This window comes from Eleginops maclovinus, chromosome 3 (genome assembly GCF_036324505.1).
Source record: "Eleginops maclovinus isolate JMC-PN-2008 ecotype Puerto Natales chromosome 3, JC_Emac_rtc_rv5, whole genome shotgun sequence".
NCBI classification, from domain to species: Eukaryota; Metazoa; Chordata; class Actinopteri; order Perciformes; family Eleginopidae; genus Eleginops; species Eleginops maclovinus.
This window is the reverse complement of record NC_086351.1, coordinates 3,834,654-3,858,621: the sequence shown is the minus strand read 5'-3', so window position 1 is coordinate 3,858,621 and position 23,968 is coordinate 3,834,654. Positions and strand designations below refer to the sequence as shown.

Genomic DNA, 23,968 nt, shown 5'->3' with positions numbered 1-23,968 from the left:
AAGAAAGAAAGGAGAGGGTCAGGGAGATGAAGACTGCGACAGAGGAGGATGTGAAGGAATGCAGCAAAGTGAGGAAGTGTGTGACGCGTAGAACACAAAACACGGGGAAACGACCTCGGCTGTAAGATGGGAGCAGGGCTTTTTATGGCTTGTTTTTTCTGGCGCTGGGCCTGTTTAGGGTCAGTAAAGTGTCACCCGTAACAGCCAGTTTACTGTGGCCAGAGAGGACACAGCTCTCCTGAGCCAAACAAATAACTGCAGCCTCTACACCGCTGTGCTGCTGCTGCTGCTGCTATCGCTCCAGCACACTGAATAAGTGACTGAATAACTAACTGGCTGGATGGCTGACAGACACCCAGCTCCCCTGCGGCTCCCGGCTCTGCTTTGTCTGCCGGGCGCTGCACATCATTCTACCTCCGCAGCGCTCGCCTTCTCTCAGCAGCACTCACCCTGTCCCGTCTTTTCATTTTGGAATAAATCCTTTTCCTCCCTCTGGCTCATTCTCCCCTTCCTTGCCTTTTTTCTTTCTTCCTTTTTTTTTCTTTTTAACTCTGCTAGTTCCTTTTTTCTGTCTCACTTCTTCATTCTAGCCGTCGCTCTTCATGGTAATTGTACCAGGCGTGTTATTTTAGCCCTGCAAGTGATTTCGGGGGTTTTACAGCCGGGTGACCGAAGTGACAGATCTGCAGTCAGTGGAGCAGCATAAAAATGTAAATCTGAGGCTTTGGAAAAAACAATTTTAAGATGGGTCAGTGTGTAGGAAAAATCTCGATCTACACCCCATTATGTGTTCTGAGGGCCTGCACCCCCCTATCTGGTCGAGCTGGAAGTTTGCCAAAAAATTGTTATTCTGACATCACTCTCTGAATAGCTTTGGGTGTGTGTGTGTGTGTGTGTGTGTGTGTGTGTGTGTGTGTGTGTGTGTGTGTGTGTGTGTGTGTGTGTGCGCAGAGTCTGGCAGCATCTGACTTTAGAAATAGCCGGGAATTAAGGATCAGGCTAAGTCAGAAGTGCACAGCTGGAGCCAGGTACTTTTACTCCTGCAAATGTCCAAGGCATGCTGTGTACGTACGTGTGTGTGTGTGTGTGTGTGTGTGTGTGTGTGTGTGTGTGTGTGTGTGTGTGTGTGTGTGTGTGTGTGTGTGTGTGTATACATCCAGCCTTCTGTGTGACAGTTGTTAACATAACATGATTTTGCGTCCTCTTTCTCCACCTCCCTAACAACACTTGGATGTCTATCGAGGTGTCAGAGAGGATATTTCAGTCTGGGTGTGATTCCTCTCCCGAATTAAAAACAAAGTGAAAGGAATTCCATGACAACCCCGCCTCCGGACCCAAACACAGCTGTGTTTCCTTGTTGCCGACGCTCACCTGTTCTCCACCTTGGGGAGGGAGGGGTCTTCATTTCCCAGCTGCTCTCCACACAGTGTCAGGGCCGCCACTCAACCCACTCCTGACGAGCCCATTGGTCAACAGCGCTGTCATGGCGCCAATCATTCATAGTTGAGGGGGCGAGAGACTAATCCAATTTATGCCGCACATTAAAGGATTAAAATGCAGTACGGTGATATGAGAGCTATTAGCGCAGTCAATCTGTCAGGAGGATCACACAGTGTGTTTCCAAATCAATGGCGGCCATATGGAAGACAGAAGGTCAGACGCAATGAGCAAACAAACAAGGAGGTGCGTTCCAATATTACGATAGACTGTGTCCGCCACAACTACCAGCTGGATCAGATTACTGATGGCAGGTCTGTGTAGGAGCACTGAAAAGAAGTCTGCAGGGATGGATTTTAGACGACCGAAGATTATGTTCTAAAATATGACACCCACCACAGAAAGGAGTGCGTGTGCTCCTGCAACAGTATCGCTCACATCAGAGCAAAAGTTAGGATATACTGTGGTTTTGACTCACAATGCTGAAATGTCAGAGATATGGATAGCTGATTGGTCCAGCTGCATTTTAATAATACAAGGTTTTTAAATTAGATCTCCTTTTATAAGACAAATGAGAGCTACAAAGAGGTGGGAGGATACGGCAATTAGTAAACATCATACAGGTAGAATGTGGCAAAACAACAAAAAGATAGGAGTGAGGGAGGGGAGATAGATAACTGAAGCAATTAAAAGCATGAAGAATCCACGCATTGTGTGCTGGAGTGGCTGCATTGTGTGCGTCGGAGTTTCCTTCCTGCAGGTCTGCAGTGAGCTGCGAGGGCGGAGGTGAACGGCCTATTGTCTCACAGTCTTAATAGGAGGCAGGTAAGAGGAAACTTTCCACTACAACACATCCCACCCATCAGCTCTTCCATCGAGAAGGAGGGGGAAAGACGATACAGTGGGAAAGGGAAAGAGAAAGAAGGTTTGCACTGCGGTTTCTATTAGACTCAATAAAAAGCAGGAGCACGCAGCAGGTTCTTATAAGGAAGATGTTTTCTGGCCCTCCCTCCGTCGCTTTACTTTGTACTGTGTGTGAAGATCAGCTCTCTGAAGGACAGTCACTATGACAACTTGCCTTGGGAACATGGTGTATTGTTTTGACGGTGGCGGATGGATGAGTGAGTGAAGAACTAATAGACAGACAGACGTACAGATCAAGGAGACAGATCCGTAGAGGGATTGATGCATAACCTTAACTTCCCTCTCCACTCAATCTGTTTAATATAATCAGACAAAAGCTACCGAAAGCACGAGGCTGGCTGTCTGCATGCAGGGTCAATGCATAAAAGTAAAATACAACCCCAAGCAACTTTATTTATCCTTAAAGAAGCATCTGTGCATGACTCAAGTTATACATATAAACTCAAAAGGAAGAAAGAAGGAAAGAAAAACATGAAATGCCCAGAGAAGATACAAGGATATGTAATATATACACTCTACGAAGCCGTGTAAAGTAACTAAATATATTTACTCAAGTAAAAGATCTGAGTACTTCTCCACCTCTGTGTAGGGTTACGAATGGTGCATTCATAACATATTTACACAATGAAACAACAGTATGACTCAGTGGGTGAAGGCAAATAAAAGAACATCTAGAACACTCCAGTAAGATCAGAAAACACAGTTTTGAAAATATGATGATACATTGCCAAGCTCTAACAACAACGATGACGGCGACCGAAGTGTGTCTCCGTACACGCATTCTTTCTGCTCACAAAGTCAAAGTCCCCGTTTCATTCCAATAAAATAAAAGGTGGTTGCTGTCCTTCAGCGCTTAGCTATTAAAGGCAGATAACAGAAGAGGTTCAAAAATCTCTGATAAAAAATTGATAAAAGTGACTAAGAATAATTGCTCTTTCCAACCGAGAAGCTCTTTGGTAACAATGCTTATTCATCACTGTGTTTACAAGCCACCTTAATTGATAGTCAAACATTGTACTGGACTTTGTGTTAATAGTGGCGTCACTCTGTATGTGTTGTTATTTAACTCTATATAGTTTATAAATGCTGAAATGATTAGGTGATTAATCGCTTAGTCAACCATCAAAAACAATAAACTAATTGAAAATCTATTCATTAATAAGGTAATTTATCAAGCTCAGATTCTAGTCATGCGTCTCAAAAGTGAGGGTTTTATGCTTTTAAAAAAAAAAAAACGTTTTCATAGTATAGATTGACATTGTGATGGGCTTTCATCAGAATATATAATCATCTGTTTATTCAAAAGAGAAAATAATGGTTATTTTACAACCTATTATAAAAGCAACAAAGCTTCAATGGATCAAAACAGTACCATGGTGTATGGACTGAACATAATCACAGCCTCTGTTGCTGTCAGTTTACAACATGTTATACAAAGAAACAAGGTCAACCAGCCCAATGCCATTCACTGGAAACTCTGCCGTCTGTCAGACAAAAGTACCAAGTAGACATAATGAAAGCAAAAGTTCACTTAACAAGGTTATTAGAAATAAAAACAGCATTGTATTTCAAACCGGAGGACAGAAAGCATTAACTTATCTAGTTTTATTTTGAAGAATAAACTTCCTATTATGCTTTCTATAAGATTCCCTCTCCTGTAGTGTGTTATATATACGTTTTGGTGCATGTAAATGGCTTGCAAATCCCAAATGTGGGGAGTATCTGTCCCACACACATCCGCCCTGCCTGAAACGCCTGCATTTGACTCCTTTCTTTACTTCTGTAACATGGTGACATCCCTATGTAACACTCACACTTCTATAGGCTAGCACTCCAACGCATTGTACGTGATAGGCTAAGGGGCGGGACATCTCTAAGCGGTTGAAAAATTGAAACAAGAACGAACCAGCTAACCAATCAGAGCAGACTGGGCTCTGGTTTCAGACAGAGGGTGAAAAGAGGTGCTGCAGCACAGGCAGTATGAGAAAAATGAAGAGCTTTTTGAACATCAAAGCATGGAGACATGTCACAGTAGAGACAGAAAATACAAATATATGGACCTGAAAAGAAGCACAATAGGGCCTTTTGAACACCTTTACCTGCCTGAGAGGCAAAGAGCTGTTTGAGGCCTGGATTAAGCCCGTAAAGGCTCAGCAGTCACAATGATGCGACAATTGATCACCCTATGATTGAAGTCACTTCCAAGAGATCATGAGGAGCACAACAGACACTCTGCTGCAGCCTTCCCGTCAGCTCCCTATTGCATTGTGTTGCAGGTGCCTTTGTTTGCCATTTACACCCTTAAGGCAGAGTGACAGATAGAGGATTGGGAGGTGAGGGATAGATAGATGGGGGTATGAGCAGACAGAGACGGCCCTGCCTATGCTCCAGTGGCCAGCTTCAAGGACAGACGGGGCTTTCAATGTAACAGCTTCTGTGTAATTAGACAGCGCTCCGTCACGCACCGAAGAATTGCTCGTATTTGTGTCATATTAATGTGGCGACGATGTCCCCTACTGTGCTTTGCCAATGAGACCAAATGCAAAAAGGGGAGCAAAGGGGGATTTGTACAAATTTAATTACATTCACAATTCGCCCATCTTCAGCTGTAATCACTCGGGGGTGAGTTAAGTAAATCCACTTCTCAGACAGCCGCCCACGCCCTGTGTTGTCAGCACTTGGTTATTCAGGGGACTTTCATCGACAGGCTGAAACTCTCTCTAAGTGAAAGTAAACATAGTTCTTGGCATGCCGTAGTAAAATATTAACAGGACTCTTTCGCTGCATGCTTTGGTTTGGAGCACTGCAGCTCGTGCGTGATACTGTGTCTCTGAGGCCACCTGCGGAGTCTCAGAAAGGCAGTGTGCCGCTGTGTGCATCTTTGTGTGTCTTGTTTTTCCGTCTTTGTGTGTCAGCTCGAGTGTGTTTGGTGCACCTCGCAGCCAAATCCTGGCCCAGGCAGTCAGCCTTTTCCCGACTGAGAGCGAGAGGAGTGAAGCAGATCAAACACAAGCCAACTAATCACAGACGCCGGCTAATTAGCGCGGTCCTCAAAGGGGAACCAGGAATGAGTGATGATCCCCCTTATGAATTTCACAATGACGCCGCGCCGTATGCCACCATGAGCTCTCTGAGCCGAGAGACAGGAGAGGGTGCAAATAGAGCCACCGGTGATCTGGCCTTGCGGCAATCTTATCATCTCCGAGCACAGAGGGCAAAATGGCGCTCGATATCCCTTATCTGTGTTTCAGTCATGTGCACACAGAATACCATTGCTCTCACCTCAGATACACACACAGAAAGTTTTATCTCCACATCCTCAAATTAGACTGCATGTAACGTTTCCCATTAAGGGATTTTTGGAGCGATTAAATCCCGGGTGCGCTGATATTCCAGCCTCCGGGGCGCAGCGCAGGTTGGCGCTCCTGTGTGCCGGCTCTGAGTGTTGATTAGCTCGCGGATCTGCCACGCTGATCCCAGATTTCCACAAGATCAGAGGCTGAGCTGTGAGCAGCCAATTACAGATGTGACACACACGCATGCCTCTGCACACACACACACACACACACACACACACACACAGGCACTGCCACACAGACGCACCCACACGCCTGTCCACAAACAGATTCCTCCAGGCTGAAGTCATCAAAGTGACGTGACCCCCACGCTCCATCCTCCGCCTCCAACTCCTCTCCCTCTTCTCTTTTAATCTCAGACAAGAGGGCACCTGTCAGAGGATGCTCAGTTCACCAGCCAGACAATCCCCACAGAAATGGAGGCAAAGAAATTAACAGAGGGAGCCAATAAAGATTCTAATGAGTCTCTGTGAAGAAGCGCAGGGCTCCGACGGGAGGAGGCCTTAATAAAACCCTCTTCATCATTCTTTAAGTGTCTCCATACATCTGAACATCAGGCTGCCCACAGAGATTCTTATTCTAGCTCTGGGCCCGGCTTTGAACAGCACAGTGATGGAAAGAAAACAACTACTTAAAAAAAAAACACACGCTTCCTTTGACAGACACACACATTTTTCTCTCATTTTGCCGGATTTATGGCGGAACAATGTGCTCCAGTCTGCCCTCCGCAGTGCTGCCATCAATGGCCGCCATTTGTCTCACATGGGGGGGGGGGGGGGAAACGAAATGCGTGAGACTCGGTCAGAGAAAGACAACGAAGACATGAGATAAGAAAAAAAGAAACATTTACAGTTGAGTTAGCAGAGAACACACAGATATGTAGATAAATAACATCAGAGACATTGGAGGGAAGGCGGAGAGAGAGATATAGAAGAGGGGGGAGGTGGGGGGGGGAGTGCATGAGGGGGTGATGCTGCAGAGCAACAGCTGCTGAGAATCACATCTGCTCCGAGTGGAGTCATCAGCGAGCAGACAGACTGGAACCGACCCACCGAGGCAAGCCCGGGGGGAGAGAAGGGATGGACAGAGGAAGAGTGGAAGGGAGGCGGCCTGGGGGGGGGGGGGGTGATGAGAGGATGAGAAGGATACAATTAAAGAGATGGAACAAGATGAGAAGCAAATGGCAGAGGAGCAGAGAGAACTTCTGCAACCTGTTACTCTCCCTCTGATGCAGATGGAGGGAGGCGGGGGTCTGCTGGATGACTTTACACAGAACTCAAATTACTAGTTGTCCTTTTCTTTCTCCGCCCCGTTTTCCCACCCCCTCCCCTGACATCCTTCCTCCCATCTCTCTCTCTATCTCCCCTCTTTTTCTTCAGCGAGACTGACAGAACAAGAGAAGCCTGTGAGAGTAAAGATGAAAGGCCTGTGAGGGAGGTGTGTGTGTGTGTGTGTGTGTGTGTGTGTGTGTGAGATGAATGAATGACCCCTCTTATCCCTCATCCCCCACTGGAGCTGCCCTGCCCCTAACACAATAGCAGCAACAACAAAAAAAAAGATACATGCTACACCACAGGGGCCGCCGTGGAGGTCATGCGTGTTTGGCGTGTACGTGTTATTCCAAGTGTTTATTCTGACTCGCGCCGCGGCGGCACAGTAGAAAATGAGACAGATCAAACGTCTCTCTAACAAGCCGGCCTCAGCGTGAGTTACATCTTATGCAGAGCTCCTCCGTGTCCTGTAGTGTACACCTTCGGCCTGCGGAGAAGCACCCCGTGGAGAGGCGGTGACCCTGAGCCGTACACATTGTTCATTTATGATGGCGAGGGCAACCCCGCAGCAAAGTAAGCGATGTCATTTGGCAGCAAATGAAGGGGAAAGAGCAGGCAGTTCATGCTAGCGTCTCCGAGGTCTCGCAGCTAGCTCTAACGCTAGGTTAGTCCGGGCGAGACAAAGCCCGGTTTGTGTCCACGTCTCTGCATGGTGGAATAAACATAGCTGCTGCTTCACAGTTTCCTCCGGGCCGCTGCCTCCTTCCCTTCTCATCTCCTCCAAGTCGAGTCACCCCCGCCGCTTAAAGGAACAATCTACAAGCGCAGCATGAACCTTCCAAAATATTTACTGAAACGGTACTGGCTGAATTCAAAGGCCATTCTCTTACACTGTGTGATGTCGAGCATTCAAACAGACCACATGCCCTCCCCGACTGCACCTGCGCTGCATCGCCCGCACACTTGTTTACTGTGGGGAGTCCTCCCCTCCTAAGCCCCTCCATCTGCTTTGTGGATTTCACAGATCTGGAAGTTGGAGATGAAAAACAAGTGCAGAAGCGAGAGTAGTCACCCCACCTATAGCCTGCGGCAGTATGTCACACACACACACACACACACACACACACACACACACACACACACACACACACACACACACACACACACACACACACACACACACACACACACACACACACACACACACACACACACACACACACACACACACACACACACACACACACACACACACACACACACACACACACACACACACACACCTCAATGCCCCTGACACTTCTTAACACCTTTTCCTGTGCAGCTTGTGCCCTTCTTCCTTCGTTTGCCTCTCTGTTCCTCTGCCTCCCATATCTCAATCTGTCACCTTACATTCTCCCCTCGGTCCTCCTTAATCTTTTTCTCAATGCAGCCATCCTCGCTAACCAATTTCAGAAGCAGCTTTTTTTCCCCAACTAATCCAACACTTTCTGTTTTTAGCGAGCGCACCCAAATATAAGTTCATTAACAATCAAGTGCTGGAATCAGTCGCAGTGTTGCAACGCTTTGGCTTTTCCCGGCGCCTCGTTCATTAGCATATGTTTGAAACCCCAAGTCTAAATGAGATGATCAGAGACGATGATGAACTACAAACAAAGACACAGAATTATTCCTACGACGGGGCGGCGCGTCACGCTCGTTTTTAATATGTTGCACTTGCGATTTTTTAACTAGGCACCCAAAATAGATGCAAATGAATAGTTAGATAAAGCCCGGGCGCCCAGAGTAATGACGCGTCCCCAGGGTGCCCATTGTTTTCGGGTGATTGTTCGAGAACTCCTACGGGGTGCGGTTGCTAATAAGTAATAATGTTCTGTCAAAGTGAAACGTTGCTTTGAGTCTGGGCCTCCACAGTGTTTTAGTTCCAGTCTTCTCATCCTGCTCTGATAGGGGATGTGGTTCCCCGGCTGCACCTGTGTCTCATTACCAGTCCTGATGGTTCGGTAACAGGCTTCTCTCTCCTCTAGCTCTCTAACTCTTTTCCTCCCTTAAGCTCCTGCCAACATACATTTACCTCTAGCAGCAGAGGCCTGCACTCGCCTCTCTCCCTTTGCTCATCCTGCTGCATGCCATTCACATGATCTCTGCGGTTTCCTTCTGTTGCAGACAAAAGCACAAGGAGGCTTTGTCGACTGTCAGGTGATCTAATGAATTCACGCTGGACTGGCCCATGTCTCCAATTTGTCAGAAAGTCCTCAAAAGCGTCCTTGTTTCAACACAGATCTTTACTTTTCAGCGCCGGTGGCCCTGTCAATCTCGTGCAACCCTGATACATAATGAGACTCCCATGGTGTTGTTGTTGTTGTTACGGCCCCTCGACTGAAATATCCCAGGAGGAAAAACGAATCGATACCTCTCCAGGCAATTGTTCATACAATCGTCTTCGTACCCTGATTTATAAACCAAGTTGGTTTTTTTTATGGTTTTGCTAAAAGCCAATCACAGGAATCACCCATTGTTCTATGCTCTGTGTTATTGGTCCAAGAACTGCAGTAGATGAAACTCAGGCAGGCTGTGGTTTGGTGCTGGCACTTTAACCAATTGAATGCTATGATAGGGATCAAAATAAAATGATATCAAATGTACTCTGTATTATATAATCTGTATTACTGAAAGCAACTCCTATTTTCTGCCAATAAATCTTAATTATTCCATTCATTGTTGATTCTGTGAAACAAAAAAACGAGTGCAAAGTTAAATGTTTTCAGTGTCCTATCACACAAGACACAGACAAAAAGAAGCGATTGTTCAGAAGTAAGAAACTGGAACTATCTATTCCATCTTTTAATAAATGTTTTTCATTGTCTTTCGTCTCTTGTGCGTTGTGCAAACACCATTTCGAGTCCATGTAAGCAGAGTGTGTATCATTGTAGTGACAATAAAGTCTCCTAAATCTTGAAATGTTTGGCTCTTCTGTCTGAGCGTAAACTCCTTCTGGCTGCAGATGTGTCCGACAGAACCCCTACATACGGACACTGATACACAGCTGCCTGGCTGATGTTGTTACATCTCTAATGCGGCTTTGGCAAAACTAGAGTAAGAAAAAAAAAGAAGCGTGATGCCTTAAGATTATCAAACCAGTTTTAAAACGTGTTTATCGGCTCAAGCTGAGATAAGCGTGAGTGAAAACTCTGCTTCTTTTGACAGTTTATCTCCTCGGGCGGAGAGAGATGATGCAGTATTTCAAGTTGCACGCTCGGTAACATCTCCGGCCTGACCCGTGCTCAGTGTTATGATATATGGTGCTGGCAGCTGCACCACTGGACTCCAACTCCACTGTCTGCACTATAACTGTTAATGTCACGTACTTGAAAAAAAAACTTTACTCCCACCAGAGAAATCCATTTGAAACTCATTTGTAAAGTTTGTCTTGCACTGTAGTTTTCTTTTTTCATTTCATATCCACGTTTTTGATGGTTATAAGGAAGGAGAAGTCTCTAAAATAACATATAGATAAATAATATTAGTTTTATTAAAGTGGATTGAGATGGGATATAAAGTGCCACATTAAAATCTATACTGCTTCCACAGAATTACAGTCTCTTATTGAATTACACATTCAGTAAGTAATCAGGCTGGCATTTCTAGAATATCACAGATGATATCACATTCCCTTCTGGCCAATTAACCCTAGAACGATTATCAAATGACCAAGTTAAAACTCATGTGCATTCATTACACTTGACAAATGCATGCAATACAGACGGAGATAATACAAGTCCTTTAAACGTACGGCGGGGCGAAAGAGAGAAGCCAGACGAGCATTAGCCGCGATGACTTCAGAGATAACTCCAAAATGTGATGGCTTCCCCAGAAGAGCAGAGGGGAGTGAGTGGCTAAGCATTAGGAGATCACGGACAGGCTCCCTCCTACGCCGTGCATATTAATTCTTCCAATGCAGCGCCGCTCAGCTTGTCACACGTTGACACTGCATAATTATGTCATCTAAAAAAAGGGACAAGCCTTTTTAGAAAGGGCAGGCGTGCGGTGCGGCATACCGTCTGGCAATGGAGAGGTTCTTTGTAACAAAACATCGATAAGAAAAGCCTTTAAAAAAAACAAATCACTTTTTCTCTCCTTTAAAGCCACACTATTATGGAACTAATGTTGGATTGTCACAACCACCAGGGCCCCTGGTAGACCCCCCACACAATACTACAGGCTGTGGCAGTGTTGGGAAATAACCTGCAATATACACACCTGCAATTGTACTGGGCAATAGTCACGTTTATGTAAAAGCATACATTATTATAAGGTCTCAATACTTTAATATGTTATTTATGTCACTTAATTCTTTTAATTTCCTGCTACACATTTTTTTAGCCATGGTTGTCTACTTATTTGTATTTATTTTATGACTCATTTGTGCTTTTCTTCTTTTTACTTGCCTGTAACCCTGGAAATGTCCCGCTGTTGGATTATTAAAGGAATTCTGATTCTGATTCTGATCTACGAGAACAAAACGGACACCAGTGATGAGAAGAACGCTAATAAAGCCGGCAGTCTTCCACACCTTTTTACAATAACGAACGAGCCAATTCTTTAAGTAGTCTCCTGACTGACAGGGGCGTCCATCAAACGCCCAGATCCCCTCACCCATGGCCTCTCGCCATCCATCAATCTGTCCTGACAGCCCCTGCCTTCATCCCTTTCTATGTAAATAAACACCAGATAGAGGAGAGGAGGGGAGAGGAGAAGCGAAGAAGGAAGGAGGCAGAAGAAATCAAAGTAGGACACTCAAACCTGAGAGAAGCGGGTCGAGCCAGGTTCAGAGAGGAAGAGTGACGTAAAAGAGGGGAAACAGTTAGAAGATGTGGACGATAGGGGAGAGAGGAAGGAAGCTAACTCACAATGGGCTGAGGTGATAAAGGTAGAGTGAGGGGAGAGAGAGAGAGTCATCTGGAAGGAATGAAGAGGGGAGATAAATTGAACGAGAGAGGGAACTGTCTGGCACAGGCCACATGAGAAGGTGTCACGTGAAGGAATGCAGAGGAGGAGGATAGATGGAGGGAAACGTGATGAGGACATCAATAATCTGCGGCAGAAAAAGTCGTTCAGTGTTGGAGTGAAAGAGCAAAATGGAGAGAGTCAGAGGAGGGAGAGGCGATGCACAAACAAATGAACAAGGAAAAGTTGGTAGGTGGAGCCGCAGGGACTTCTATTTAAAACCAGAGCACTTGTGTTAGTTTACACAAGCAAAGGAACCACATCCTCACCAACCCCCCCCCCCCCCCCCCCCCAAACACACACACCCCCATCTTCCCAAGGCTGTGTCTATTTAAATGGCGAGTGCTACCGCTCTAATCAGGGCTGGCATCGCAACAGATTTCCTCTCTCCATACCTTTCCCCCTAGCATTCAGCCTTTTTCTGTCGCTCAGACCACACACACACACACACACACACACACACACACACACACACACACACACACACACACACACACACACACACACACACACACACACACACACACACACACACACACACACACACACACACACACACACACACACACACACACACACACACACACACACACACACACACACACACACACACACACACACACACACACACACACACACACACACACACACACACACACACACACACACACACACACACACACACACACACACACACACACACACACACACACACACACACACACACACACACACACACACACACACACACACACACACACACACACACACAAATTCATGAATCACTGGTGCACGAATCAGCCGCAAGCTTGTTGCGAGAAAAGAGAAGTGGGAAGAGAGGAAAGGACACAAAAAAGCAGTTAAAGTGTTTCATTTTAGAAAGGTTTAAACAAAAAAAGGGAGGTGGGTTCAGGAGAGGCTCCAAGCGAACACACACCCACAGGGGCCTCGGTGACAAGAACTAGTCAGCAGAGAAGATACTGTGTCTCCGGCTCTCTCATCCCTTATTCCCTCCCTCCTATCTCTTCCTAAAGAGGCTAAGACAGAAAGCCAGAACAGCCAGATAACAAGCAAGTGTATGAAGCAGGAGCAGGAAGTGCAGAATATTTGCACACACACGCACACACACACATGCCTTGGAGGACTGGTGTACTGGTGTTACAGAACGCCACCACAGTGGTCAACCCACCGACACAGAAAGCCTCTCCGTCAGCCTCCATTTCAACAGAAACCACCCCATCATCTCCGGTTACAGAGCCACTCTCCCTGCAGGGCCGCTACTCAAAGGCCAGCCTGTGCATTGATACAGGTGTGGTGCAGAGGGGGGCGAAAGGGGGAAGAAGGGGGGAGGACAATAGGTGGCCTTTTCAATGGTCTCCCTCGCCTCACCTGGATTAGAGGGGGAGAGCCTGAAGGGAGGAAGGAGGAGGAGGGTCTCTAAGTTTGAGAACAATAGGGTCTCTGTTTGGAATAACAACCAGTGTGTCAGAAAGCTGACAGACTAAAAAAAACAACCTCTGCTGAGTTAGTCCTGAGCAAGTGTTTGTTATGCATACGGTTAACAAAGTGTGATTCATCGTAGCCATGGTGATTTCTCAGGCATGTTGTGTCTGGTCATCAAACCAATATGTGAAGAAGAAAGTAAACACATTTGAGTGACTGCAAATAATTAATCCACTATCAAAATAGATTTTTGTTAAATGGCTGTTAAACATTTCATCAATACTTTTAAGATGTATTATAAAGGAACAAATTCAGATATCCGTTTGTTTTTGTTTTAAAATCAACAAGAAATTGTTTATCGCAGCGGAGATTTTTGTCGGGACGTTTACTGACACTGATATTAAATATTTGGTGGAGCGTTCTCAATACGTTTGGTATAAAAGTTCAAAAAATTCATAGATTATTGACAAAATAAAAACGGGGTCATATGTAAAGCTGCAAAGATTCTACGACTAGTTTTTAAACTACTGTCATCTATTCTTTAAAGGTCATTGCTTTATGGTTTCTTTTCTCCTCCGTGACAGTAAACTGAATCTCTCAGAGTTGCTGACCAACCAAAAGTTTTGATGACTATATTGTGGCCTTGGGAAACACCAATAGACTTAAAGGCCAAACAACTGTTGACCACAACAGATTAGCTGTAAATGGAATAACGCTACAGTTCAGCCCTAAACAGATGATTAAATATACATTTATGTGGAGAGCACCCTTCAGACCATAAAATGCACAATAATTGTCACAAAGCCAGTTTTCTGCTGAAGTACATTGTAGGGAATTAACTCTTCCGATTTGAGCCCCATTCAAACTCCAGTGAGAGGATCTTGTTAGATGAGTCAAGCTACATTACCGGCCCGGTAAGCGCCTGCGGGGGAGAAGCGTGTGTGACAGCATGCAGCAGCAGGGGAGTGGACATTGTCAGCCTGATCCTGCATTGCACGACAGGTTAGCTCTGCAGAAATTGAATAAAACTCTGTTTCCTTTCCTCCCCGCTTTACCACCCTTTGCTCTGTCACTTCTCCTTTCCCGTCCTCTCTAGAGTAATCGAGTGATTCAACCATCAAATCTGCCCTAGGAACGTGTCCGTGACGTAAATATGCTGTTTCTGTTCGAGGAAGTTGTGGTTGAAAATGTCCCCTCTGTGAGACGATTACAAGGTATTCTGACTGATGACGTTTGTTACCCGCAGCATGGGCGAGGGTGAGCCAATCGGGGGATGGGGGTGAGGTGGGTGAAACACTGTAAAAGTGTCACAGCAACTTAACCTTCAAATAAATGCCCAGCAGGGCGAGGAGAGGGAGGAGGCGTGCTCGGCCATTACAGGGGAAGGAGGGAAAAAACGTAGGAGAGAGGGAGAGTGATTGATGTGGAGAAGAAAAAAGAAACACGACCTCGTTAGGAGAGGTAGGAAGGTAGACGCCTGCAATACAAATGTGTGAGGGCGAGGAGGTAGAGAGAAAAGTGGAGCGAGAGACAGGGAGAGAAAATGAGAGTTGGAGAGGGGAAAGTAGTAGAGGCAGTTTGGATGGGCTTAAAGAGAAACTCTGGGGCTGATATAGGTGGAGGAGACAACTGGGGAATTGGACGGTGGGATGGAGAGAGGAAGAAAAGCCACCAGAGAGGGGAGGAGAGAGGCAGAGAGATTAAGGGGGAGTGAAGAGAGTAAGAGGATAGAGGAGGAAAGCAACAGACATTCCAATTACAGAAGCAGAAACGAGGGATTGATGAGTAAGAACGGAGAGAAATGGAGAACAAAGAATAGGACGAGGGGAGGAAGGGAGATACAGTGAAGGGACAGCAGTTTACGAAGCAGATGGAGCAATTATGCAGACCAAATTACAGAGAGGAGGAAGTTTAGAGCATTAGGCGAAGACGTAAACAGGGTGAGACAGCGACGGAGGGAATCAAGATGGAGGAGTTAAAACGTGACAGTGTGGGGGGGGGGAGAAAGTGTCTGATTAGAAAGCAGGCAATCAGTTTAAGACAAGAATGAGAGTGATCGCCTTAACTAAAGGAGGACCTGCTCTCCCTGAGGAGCCACACCAAACAAACCCCGGCACGCCCCGTTGACAAAACAGCGGCCTGATGACTGGGTAAACCTGCTGCCTCTGTCTGACCTTAATGTGCCGTTTGCTTCAGGGCAGGATTTGAATGCTCTTGCCATTTCAAGGCTCCGGAGACCAATAACGACAGCGGTGCTTGTTTATCGGCCTGGGAAAAACTAACAAGTGAAACAAAGAGATAGCACCAGTATCAGCAGTGAGATTGAGTTGTTGGATCTCACACACGGCTGGATTCTGAATCACTCTGCTTTGCTTTCATGAGAAATAACCTGTTGTGCATTATCTCCGCTATTCTGTTTCAGTTACCTCATATTTCAGAGATGATATCTATAAAGAACACAACATTTTCTTTATATTACAGTGTGTAATTTGATCCTGTTCCTCAAAATCGGTCAGCTTGGATTTAGAGGAAAGCGGGCTGAATTGAAAGCAGACTGTGTGCATGAGGTTTTTTTGGGAGGAGTCTGACTCTATATCCTGCTCCGAGAGGCCTGACAGGACCCCGCCACGCTGAATTCAATTTCCTCCTGTAGCCAGCCTGTCCACTGCCTATGATAAGTGTGAATTTGACATGACCTTGTCAATGTCAGATGTGACGAAGATGTAGCACATCTTTCTGTGTGTGTGTGTGTTAATAGAACAGCAGAGGTGTGCAGATAGGCAACAGAACGGATGTAATGTCACCTGCACAGCAGCAAAATGTGTGTAAAAAAAAGAAAGAAGTAGTAACAGCAAAATTGCCTCGACATTTCACAAACTGGGGGCAGGGAGGGATTAGCAGAGGAGGAGGGGAGAGAGAGAGATGTTTCATGGTGCTGTCACGCCGGCAGAGCGAGACCTAAATGTTTTCAATATCACATAAGGGCACTGCATCATCCACCGTTCAATACGGGATCAATAACACAGCACCTTCCACACCCCCAACTACATTTAGACACATTAAGGTGACTGCTAATGAGCCGCCGTGTGCATGTGTGTGCGTGTGTAGGGATGTGCTCAGGAGCACACAGTCAAGGGCCTCAGTGCTACGCTGCACAGAGATCTGCTGAGTCCACCGGTCGGAGGATTTATGAAATAAAAGAATGTGACAAAGACAGAAGAAATGGGAGGAGAGATGACAGCGGGAGGCTGCAGGTCAGGTAAGTATAATAAAAAGAGAACGGTTGGTGCATGCGGTCCTTTTCCTACAATGGATGTTAAAAATGGATCTCATGCTTTAAGAGAGGACAAGGAGGGGAGGGGAGGTACGAGTAAATTACAAATGAGCTGATAATTCCCGGCCTCCATGGCTAACTCTCTCACACTGTTCTTGAAATCCTCCTTCATCCCTCTCGCCGAGATGCTGCAGTGTGAAATTTGAAAAATGTTGACAGTCAACCCCCTGCGCCTCCTCATCCTCTGTGATTTTTACTACAGCGGGGGTCACAGGGACGCCCATCTCCCAAGTCTAGTTAATTAAGGGGATTTTTAAAGAGTTTGGCTGCCTCTCATTGCATCTTGAATTCGACGCTCATTCTCCACATCGGTGGAGCTGGGATGTGTTTGACCTGCATCTCCCTAAATTCCATCTGGGGTTTGTTAGACGTAAGGAAATGCAAAATTGGCAGAAGGTATCTCGACTAATGGTGCGGAAAAGTGAGTGTGTGACTGAAAAATAAAGTGAGCCACATGCCTTATAGCATTTTTATACGAGATAAGGTTCTGGCATGCTGCTCCTGCATAACAGAACAGCATTAAAACTCGCCATTATGAGACTCTATCGTGGGTGGTTGGAGTGCATTTTGGATTGGGCTCTTGCAGTGAACTCGTATCAGTGTGTGAGCTAAAGGTTTTAGTTGGATAGCAGTTTAACCTCTTCCAAAGACATCATTTGTGTTTTTGGAAGCCCCTCAGCTGCCCCTATTCATGCTAATGTCATTTGGCATTCCTTCTAAGACGAGGACTTTTGCTCATTTTGGATCAGATGGGGCCGACTCCAGCAGTCTGGCAACCCCCGGGAGCCAAACACAAACATCCCTGTGGGGGGGGGGCTCTCAGTGTGACCTCAACATCCAACGTGAACATGTAGGCGGAGAGGGGGGTGAAAAGATAGACATGGAGCCTGTCACAGAGCTCCTGGTTTGCGCTCTATCATTACTTACAAGTTGGAGCAAAAGCGTCCTTAAAGAGAGTCTGTTAAACGAGCAGGGAGAGATACAAAAGGATGTCCTCAGATCCGATGTCTGAGGGAGATAACAGGGTTTGCAGACGAGGATGATACACACCATTTCCTCCAGGAAACACTAACGCACACATGCACCATCATCGTGAGATGTGACGGCTCATCCCTATTATTGGAATGTCATTTTACTTACAGCGCAGCCTGCAGATCCTGCCCTTATTCATCACCAGCTTTGTGTGTGTGTTTACTCAATTGTATTTGTGGTCCAATAGCGGTCTAAAATGAAACAAGACTCAGTGACTCGTGCTCATCGACCTCCCTCTCTTCAGACCCATCCATCCCATCTAATAATAGTTGCCAAGTCAACAATAAACCCAAAGGATCCTTTGTGTTTCTGTTCATAGCTGATGAAAAGTCTGCAGAGCAAAAGTAATTCCACTGAAAGCCATTTATCAAAATATCTTTCTATCTAAAACCCTGTTAAGATGCCGAGGATCAACATTATTTAAATCAATAAAGCTTCATTTAAAAGAAGGGTTTGTTAAATATTGAAAGTGCCTGCCGCTAAAAAGTTTTCAATACGTCTATTAAAAAGCTTTCCTTCCATCTCTTGGTTAATGTTAGATAAGAGGTACTCCATTTCGAGGCAGCCATTAAATATTGCCACTAAGCTGAATCACTTTTTTCCCATTGCGTACCTCGTGAAACAACATGCAATAATAGAAAACTGTCTGAAGCATTTGGCTCATTTGGTAAAATGCCAAATGTTTGCCTCACTCATTCTACAATTTAGTTATTCAAAATTAATAGGGCCACATTTGCCAAACACACACACACACACACACACACACACACACGCTTGATTTCAAACTCACATCTCCATTAAGCTGTAAATCCAAGCACACTTTTATGTCTGAATCAACAAACTCTTAACGGTGATAATAAAGGTGGGAGCGGGGTGTTATTGATGTGTCATTTAAACAGGAATGTTCGCCTGTTAGTGGTGTGTGAGTGTGTGTGTGTGGGCAAATTCCACAGCAAGAACAAGACTCTTTTTTATACTTATAGACACACACCTGACCTTTTCAATTCCTTCTGACATTTACAGGGCTGGTGCAAAGGGGCGAGGACGGCTCATTTACATAATGATAGGACCTAACTGAGACAGCCATTAACACAAAAAGCAAACCCAGACTGAAGCCCTTCGCTCCGCTGGGAATAATGACAAACTAAAGACTTGCTTTTTCCTTCTTTTATTATTAGGGAGGGAGAATAACAAACTCCTCTCATTAACCATTAATCAAATTCCTCTTTATGGACAAAGTGTGGTGCTCTCTCCCTCTCTGTGCTGTAATGATGAATGCTCTCAGGCTTGGCAGGACTTCACTGTCCACAATCTCTCCAAGAGAAGGAGCAAATAGTTTGAGCTGTTGCACAAGAAGTAATGCCAAAAGTAAACAACACTTCAGAGTTCTGATTCACTTTGTGTCCATGGGAGGGCGGGGTGATGTGGAAATGCAGGGAAATTACCAGACATTTATGGGAAATATATTAAAAAGTCAACACAGTTTCTTTGCTTTGGATGACAAGACATCCTACATCCAGGGTGACAGAGCACGGAGAGGTCACATGCACATTGTTGTCTGTCTTCATGTTGCTCCCTTCATAAAAAGCATAGTCTTCGGTCCAAAGAGAGGCTGGGAGACGGGGGAGGGAGGCTAGTTGAATAACCTAACGAATACCGTCACTCAGACAAAAGCAGCGGACAGGAGAGAAGGAAAGATAGATGAAATAAAGAAGAGAGCAGAACAAGGCCTCCCTGTATGTAGCCGACGGCAGGGACGGACGGGTGGGGGAGGGAGCGAAGGATGGCCAGAGCGAGGGAGTTTTTGGAGTGGCGGGTGGGAAAGAGGGGAGGTGGGGCGTCGGCAGTCTCAATCAGACGCTGGTCGTTTAGTTTTCCAGCCAATCCTGAAACTCAGCCGCACAATGCAGCAGCCGCCACCTGTTTCCTGAAGGACTGAGGGGAGCCTTCGGGAGGACCCTCTGAATCAGCCAGGCCGCAGGTATCAGGCAAACACTGGTTTACATGTGAAGCAGACAAGCAGCCTCCTCCCCCGGCTCTGACCCTGCAGGCCCAAAAGTTTCTCAGGCAGGCAGCCAGACCCCCCCGCCCCTTGCAAACACGCAGCTTACTCAGCCATAAACACAATGCCATAGCCTCATACCCCCCATCATGAACTCCCCCTCACATAAGCCCTCCCTTCTTCCAACAAAAACATCTCCATGGTAATGGGCCAAGCCTTTCTGACCCACATCCATGGGCCCTCACAACCTTGACTCAGGGGGGGTGGGAGTCTACTATCATAGTGTAATTTGGGGAGCTTAAACTAGACCCCCACCTGCCAGTTTCTATTAAGTTTCATGTATATATGCACCTACAGAAGCCTTCCTTGATTAAAAACCCATCAACCTTAATATTAATTTTTTTACATTGCAGCAAAAGGCCATATTGAAGTGAAACTTTGCAGAGAATTAAATTAACTTCTCAGACGAGAGAAGGTGGAGGTAAGTGAATGCAGTGCAGCTTGAGAGGGGAATGCAAAATGCAAAGTAGACAAGTGAAGAGTTCCAGCCCTGCAGTTGCATCTCAAGTTGCTTCACTATTACCCAGAAGGGGGTCAAAGGTTGACTCTGGAAAAACACAACTTAAATAAAAGAAAGCCGTGTACTGGTTAAGCCTTGCCTTTTTTCCTCGCTTATAAATATGTAAACCCTTTTGTTTTGTTTACCCCACTTTACCCCCCTCCCCTAAGAGCACTTCATGTTCAGTAAAATTAAATTGGACAAAAAAAGGTCCATGTCATGAATAAGTCAGAAGAGTCTTAATTAAAACAGCGTCTCGATCAAATACATTAGTGTACATTTCTGAAAATGTATAATGTAGCCGTGCCACAGATCCAGATCTAGTCCTACATTCTTGCCCCAATTACTGCACAAAACAAATAGCTGGCCCAGCGAGGAAGCAAAGAAAATGTTGAACTGGTTTCATGCCATTCATATGTTAATGGTTTAACTGCATGCCAGAAATGTTTCTCTTTTGTTTAAGGGCCTGCTCACTGTGCTACCTGTAGGCTACCTGGGCTCAAGTTGGCTGGAAAGGAGCTGAATAATTAATCTGTTTACACAGCCAGGGTGGCCTGTTGCTCGTTAAAGTAATAGCAACGCATTTCCAATAAAGGGAGGGAGTGGTTCACTGAATACAAAGTGTACAGAAGTAACAAGTAGAACAGAAATAAGCAGTGTGTGATAGATATCAGTGAGAATGCTTGAGTTGCATGTTGTTCCCCCCACCCCTCTGTGTACATTAGGAGCTGTTTCAGCCCCATGTTTCACAAGTGAAGTGTAACTAATAGAAGATGAAGAGCGGACAGAGGGAAGAAAAGAAGAATGGGGACGTTGGTAAGAGTGGCTTCGGGCGAAATAGTACCAAGGACAGACTGGCCCGGTTTAAACGAGGGAAAGGACTGTAATATTGAGGCCAGCAGGCACCTGGGAAAAACACCTTGCTCCACAGAGCCACGCCTTAGAGAAACTAAACATGGCGTTGAGTCATCGACCGAAACTTGGGTCAAACCTGATTCCCAAAAGACAGAAATAATAAAGGGAAACGAAAACAGTAACATATGACGACACTTATCACAAGTCTTATATTTTAGGGGTTAAAAAGCCAAAAACCTCGCAACTACAGCGAGTTACGAAATCACCTGCTTGATTCTCAGCTCCTGTCACCGCCCTGACAGGTGGTGTTAGTCAGGGTTTCCTCTTAAATTATTAAAGCTTTGAGAAAGACATGGAGGACAGAGAGCTGCCCACAACCAGCTGGACACTATTAAGTTTTTACCAGGTCTTACCGTGTAGAAGAAGTATCGAGGCCACCAACAAGAGCAGTTCGGTCATTTTGGAGCAGTCATACCAATTTCGGGCGTCATGTCTCGCCATGGTGCTTTACGGTCCGCTTTTTGAAAACCAGGAAGCTCTCCGGGATAAATGTACAGTCGAAACCTTCAGATGCGCGACAGTTTCTGCGTAAAAGCGCACCAATTCAAGGCGGAATAAACTTGTTTTGTCTTCAGGACAGAGCGGGAGTCCGGCAGATGGGTCCTTAACTGCGCCTTTAAGACGGAGTGTGTTGAAACAAATGAAAATCCTGCTGAATTGTTCCCGGCAGCAGCAGCGCACAGGTGAATATTCCCCCACAGCTGGTGCTCTGCCTGTAATGAAGTGCTCCTGCGCTCAGTCTACTCCAACAACTAGTTCCTGCGAGCGGGCGACTGTCAGACTGTGTGTGACTGTGTGATGTCATCGGAGGCGTCACAGCCCTCTGCCCCAAAACCAATTAGGACCAGCAACAGCAGGGAGGGGGGGGTATCTGGGAGCGACTTGTTGAAACCTCCTAAGCATTTCCGCCCGGTTTGAAAACAAAAACACAACATTTATCTATGATCTAAAGTGAACGGGACCTTAAACTGTGATTTCTACCAGGATGGACATTGTGCAAAAGCGTGATTCATATTTAGGAAAAAATGGAGATATTTTACAAGCTCCGGATCAGCTACGTTCATCCAGTATGGATGTTTGTTTGAAATATATATTTATATAGTTTATCATTCTTTGTACTTTTATTTATATTTGTTTGTCTTTTTTATGATATTTCTACTCTTATTTAATTGTTCATTTTTGATGGTATTGTTTTATGACCGTACTATATGTTCGGTTTTTCTGGGTGGGGGGGTTAACACAATGGACAGTAAGCACACTTCTGTGTCTTTTCTTTTGTACAAAACGATTGCAAAGCTGCTTTGTTGTGGATGAAAAAGGACAATTGCATATATATATGTATATATACAGATCAACATCCAGCCACTGCTGTAAATGCATATAGTGAATTACTTAGGGATGTATTTGAGTATCATCTACAGAAAAACGGTATTCAACTTTAAAACAATGTAAAGTTAACACATTTTTAAAAAGTGGTGAGACACGTTGAAACAGATGATTCTTACGCCCTCTGCTGTTTGTTTCTGCAAACACACACACACACACACACACACACACACACACACACACACACACACACACACACACACACACACACACACACACGCACACGATTGAGATTAGCTCATATAAACCCCAGTCCAACAGATGCCAAAATCAATAAACATCCATTAATGAGCGCAGACAAAAACGAATCTACTGGCATTCAGCAAAATCAAATCAAGAGGAAACAGCTCCTTGTTTATCTATTTGCAGACCCTCTTGTTGATGAGATTTCTTCTTCTTCCACAAAATAACTTCCAATTCTTTCCCTCTGTGGAAGGATGCATACTAGCATAGCGAAGGCATTATCTGGTTTTGGTCTAATCCCTACACCCAAGTGTTTAACAGCCAATGTAATTACATCTCAGTAAATCCCACAGTTTAAACTGGCTGCTCGGCTCCTTCTGTTCTGTTCAACTTCCACATTCCCTTCCAGTGTCACCCTCCTATTTCCAGATTGTATTTCTGAAGACGCTGATTACGATCAGAGGTCAAACAATGCACTGCACACCAGGAAAAAAAACAGCTAAAGAATGTTCGTCTTTTGGAGGTTTACGTCGTCACAGAGGCAGGATGAGTTTCATTTTCTTTCCTTCCCTGCTCACTCTAAATCCAGAGACTGTGAAAGCATCTGGAGAAAGCAGCTGTGGGCTTTTAATGCCAACAGTATTTTTGCAGAGCCATATTTTAATTTGCATCCCTCTTTTTTTGGCCCTGTAGCTGAACGTTTGAGCACCAACAACAGTCAGAGGAAGTGAGCAGGGACCACCCGTACAGCCACTGCCACCACAAAATGTTATGCATTTATGGTAGAATAAGGAGCTTTAAAGAAAACGGCCTCCAAATGGGGGATTTCATTCCTTTCCTTCCAATACTCATCCATTTTTCATACCCATATCAAATCGACCTTCACACTTTAGACTCTACTGCTACCACCCACTTCTCTTATGCAGTGCATAACCTCTTTTTCCCTTGTCATTTTACACCTTCCCTTCGTTTACACTTCACTTTCCTCCTCATTCCTTCCCCCTTTATCTCCCTCCCTCTTCCCCTCTTCGCGTGTCATTCGATTTCCTTTTGTCCAGTCGTCCTTCACTCCTTGCAGCCATTCATCCTGCCCTCCATCCTCGTGCTCTCGGGGGGTCT

General features: G+C 45.4%; 1 protein-coding gene across 2 annotated transcripts in view; it reads right to left on the bottom strand.

Moving 5' to 3' along the window:
* The window catches only part of si:ch73-22o12.1 (nectin-2), a 78,810-nt gene extending 56,755 nt beyond the window's left edge, over positions 1 to 22,055 (bottom strand). The window contains exon 1 of one of the 2 annotated variants that reach the window (XM_063878320.1): positions 21,634 to 22,055. In XM_063878320.1, coding sequence (XP_063734390.1) covers positions 21,634 to 21,721 — 88 coding nt within the window. In that variant the 5' untranslated portion in view covers positions 21,722 to 22,055. The remainder of the gene's footprint in view (positions 1 to 21,633) is intronic. The other variant, XM_063878321.1, reaches the window with a different exon arrangement.
* Positions 22,056 to 23,968: the final 1,913 nt, after the last annotated feature.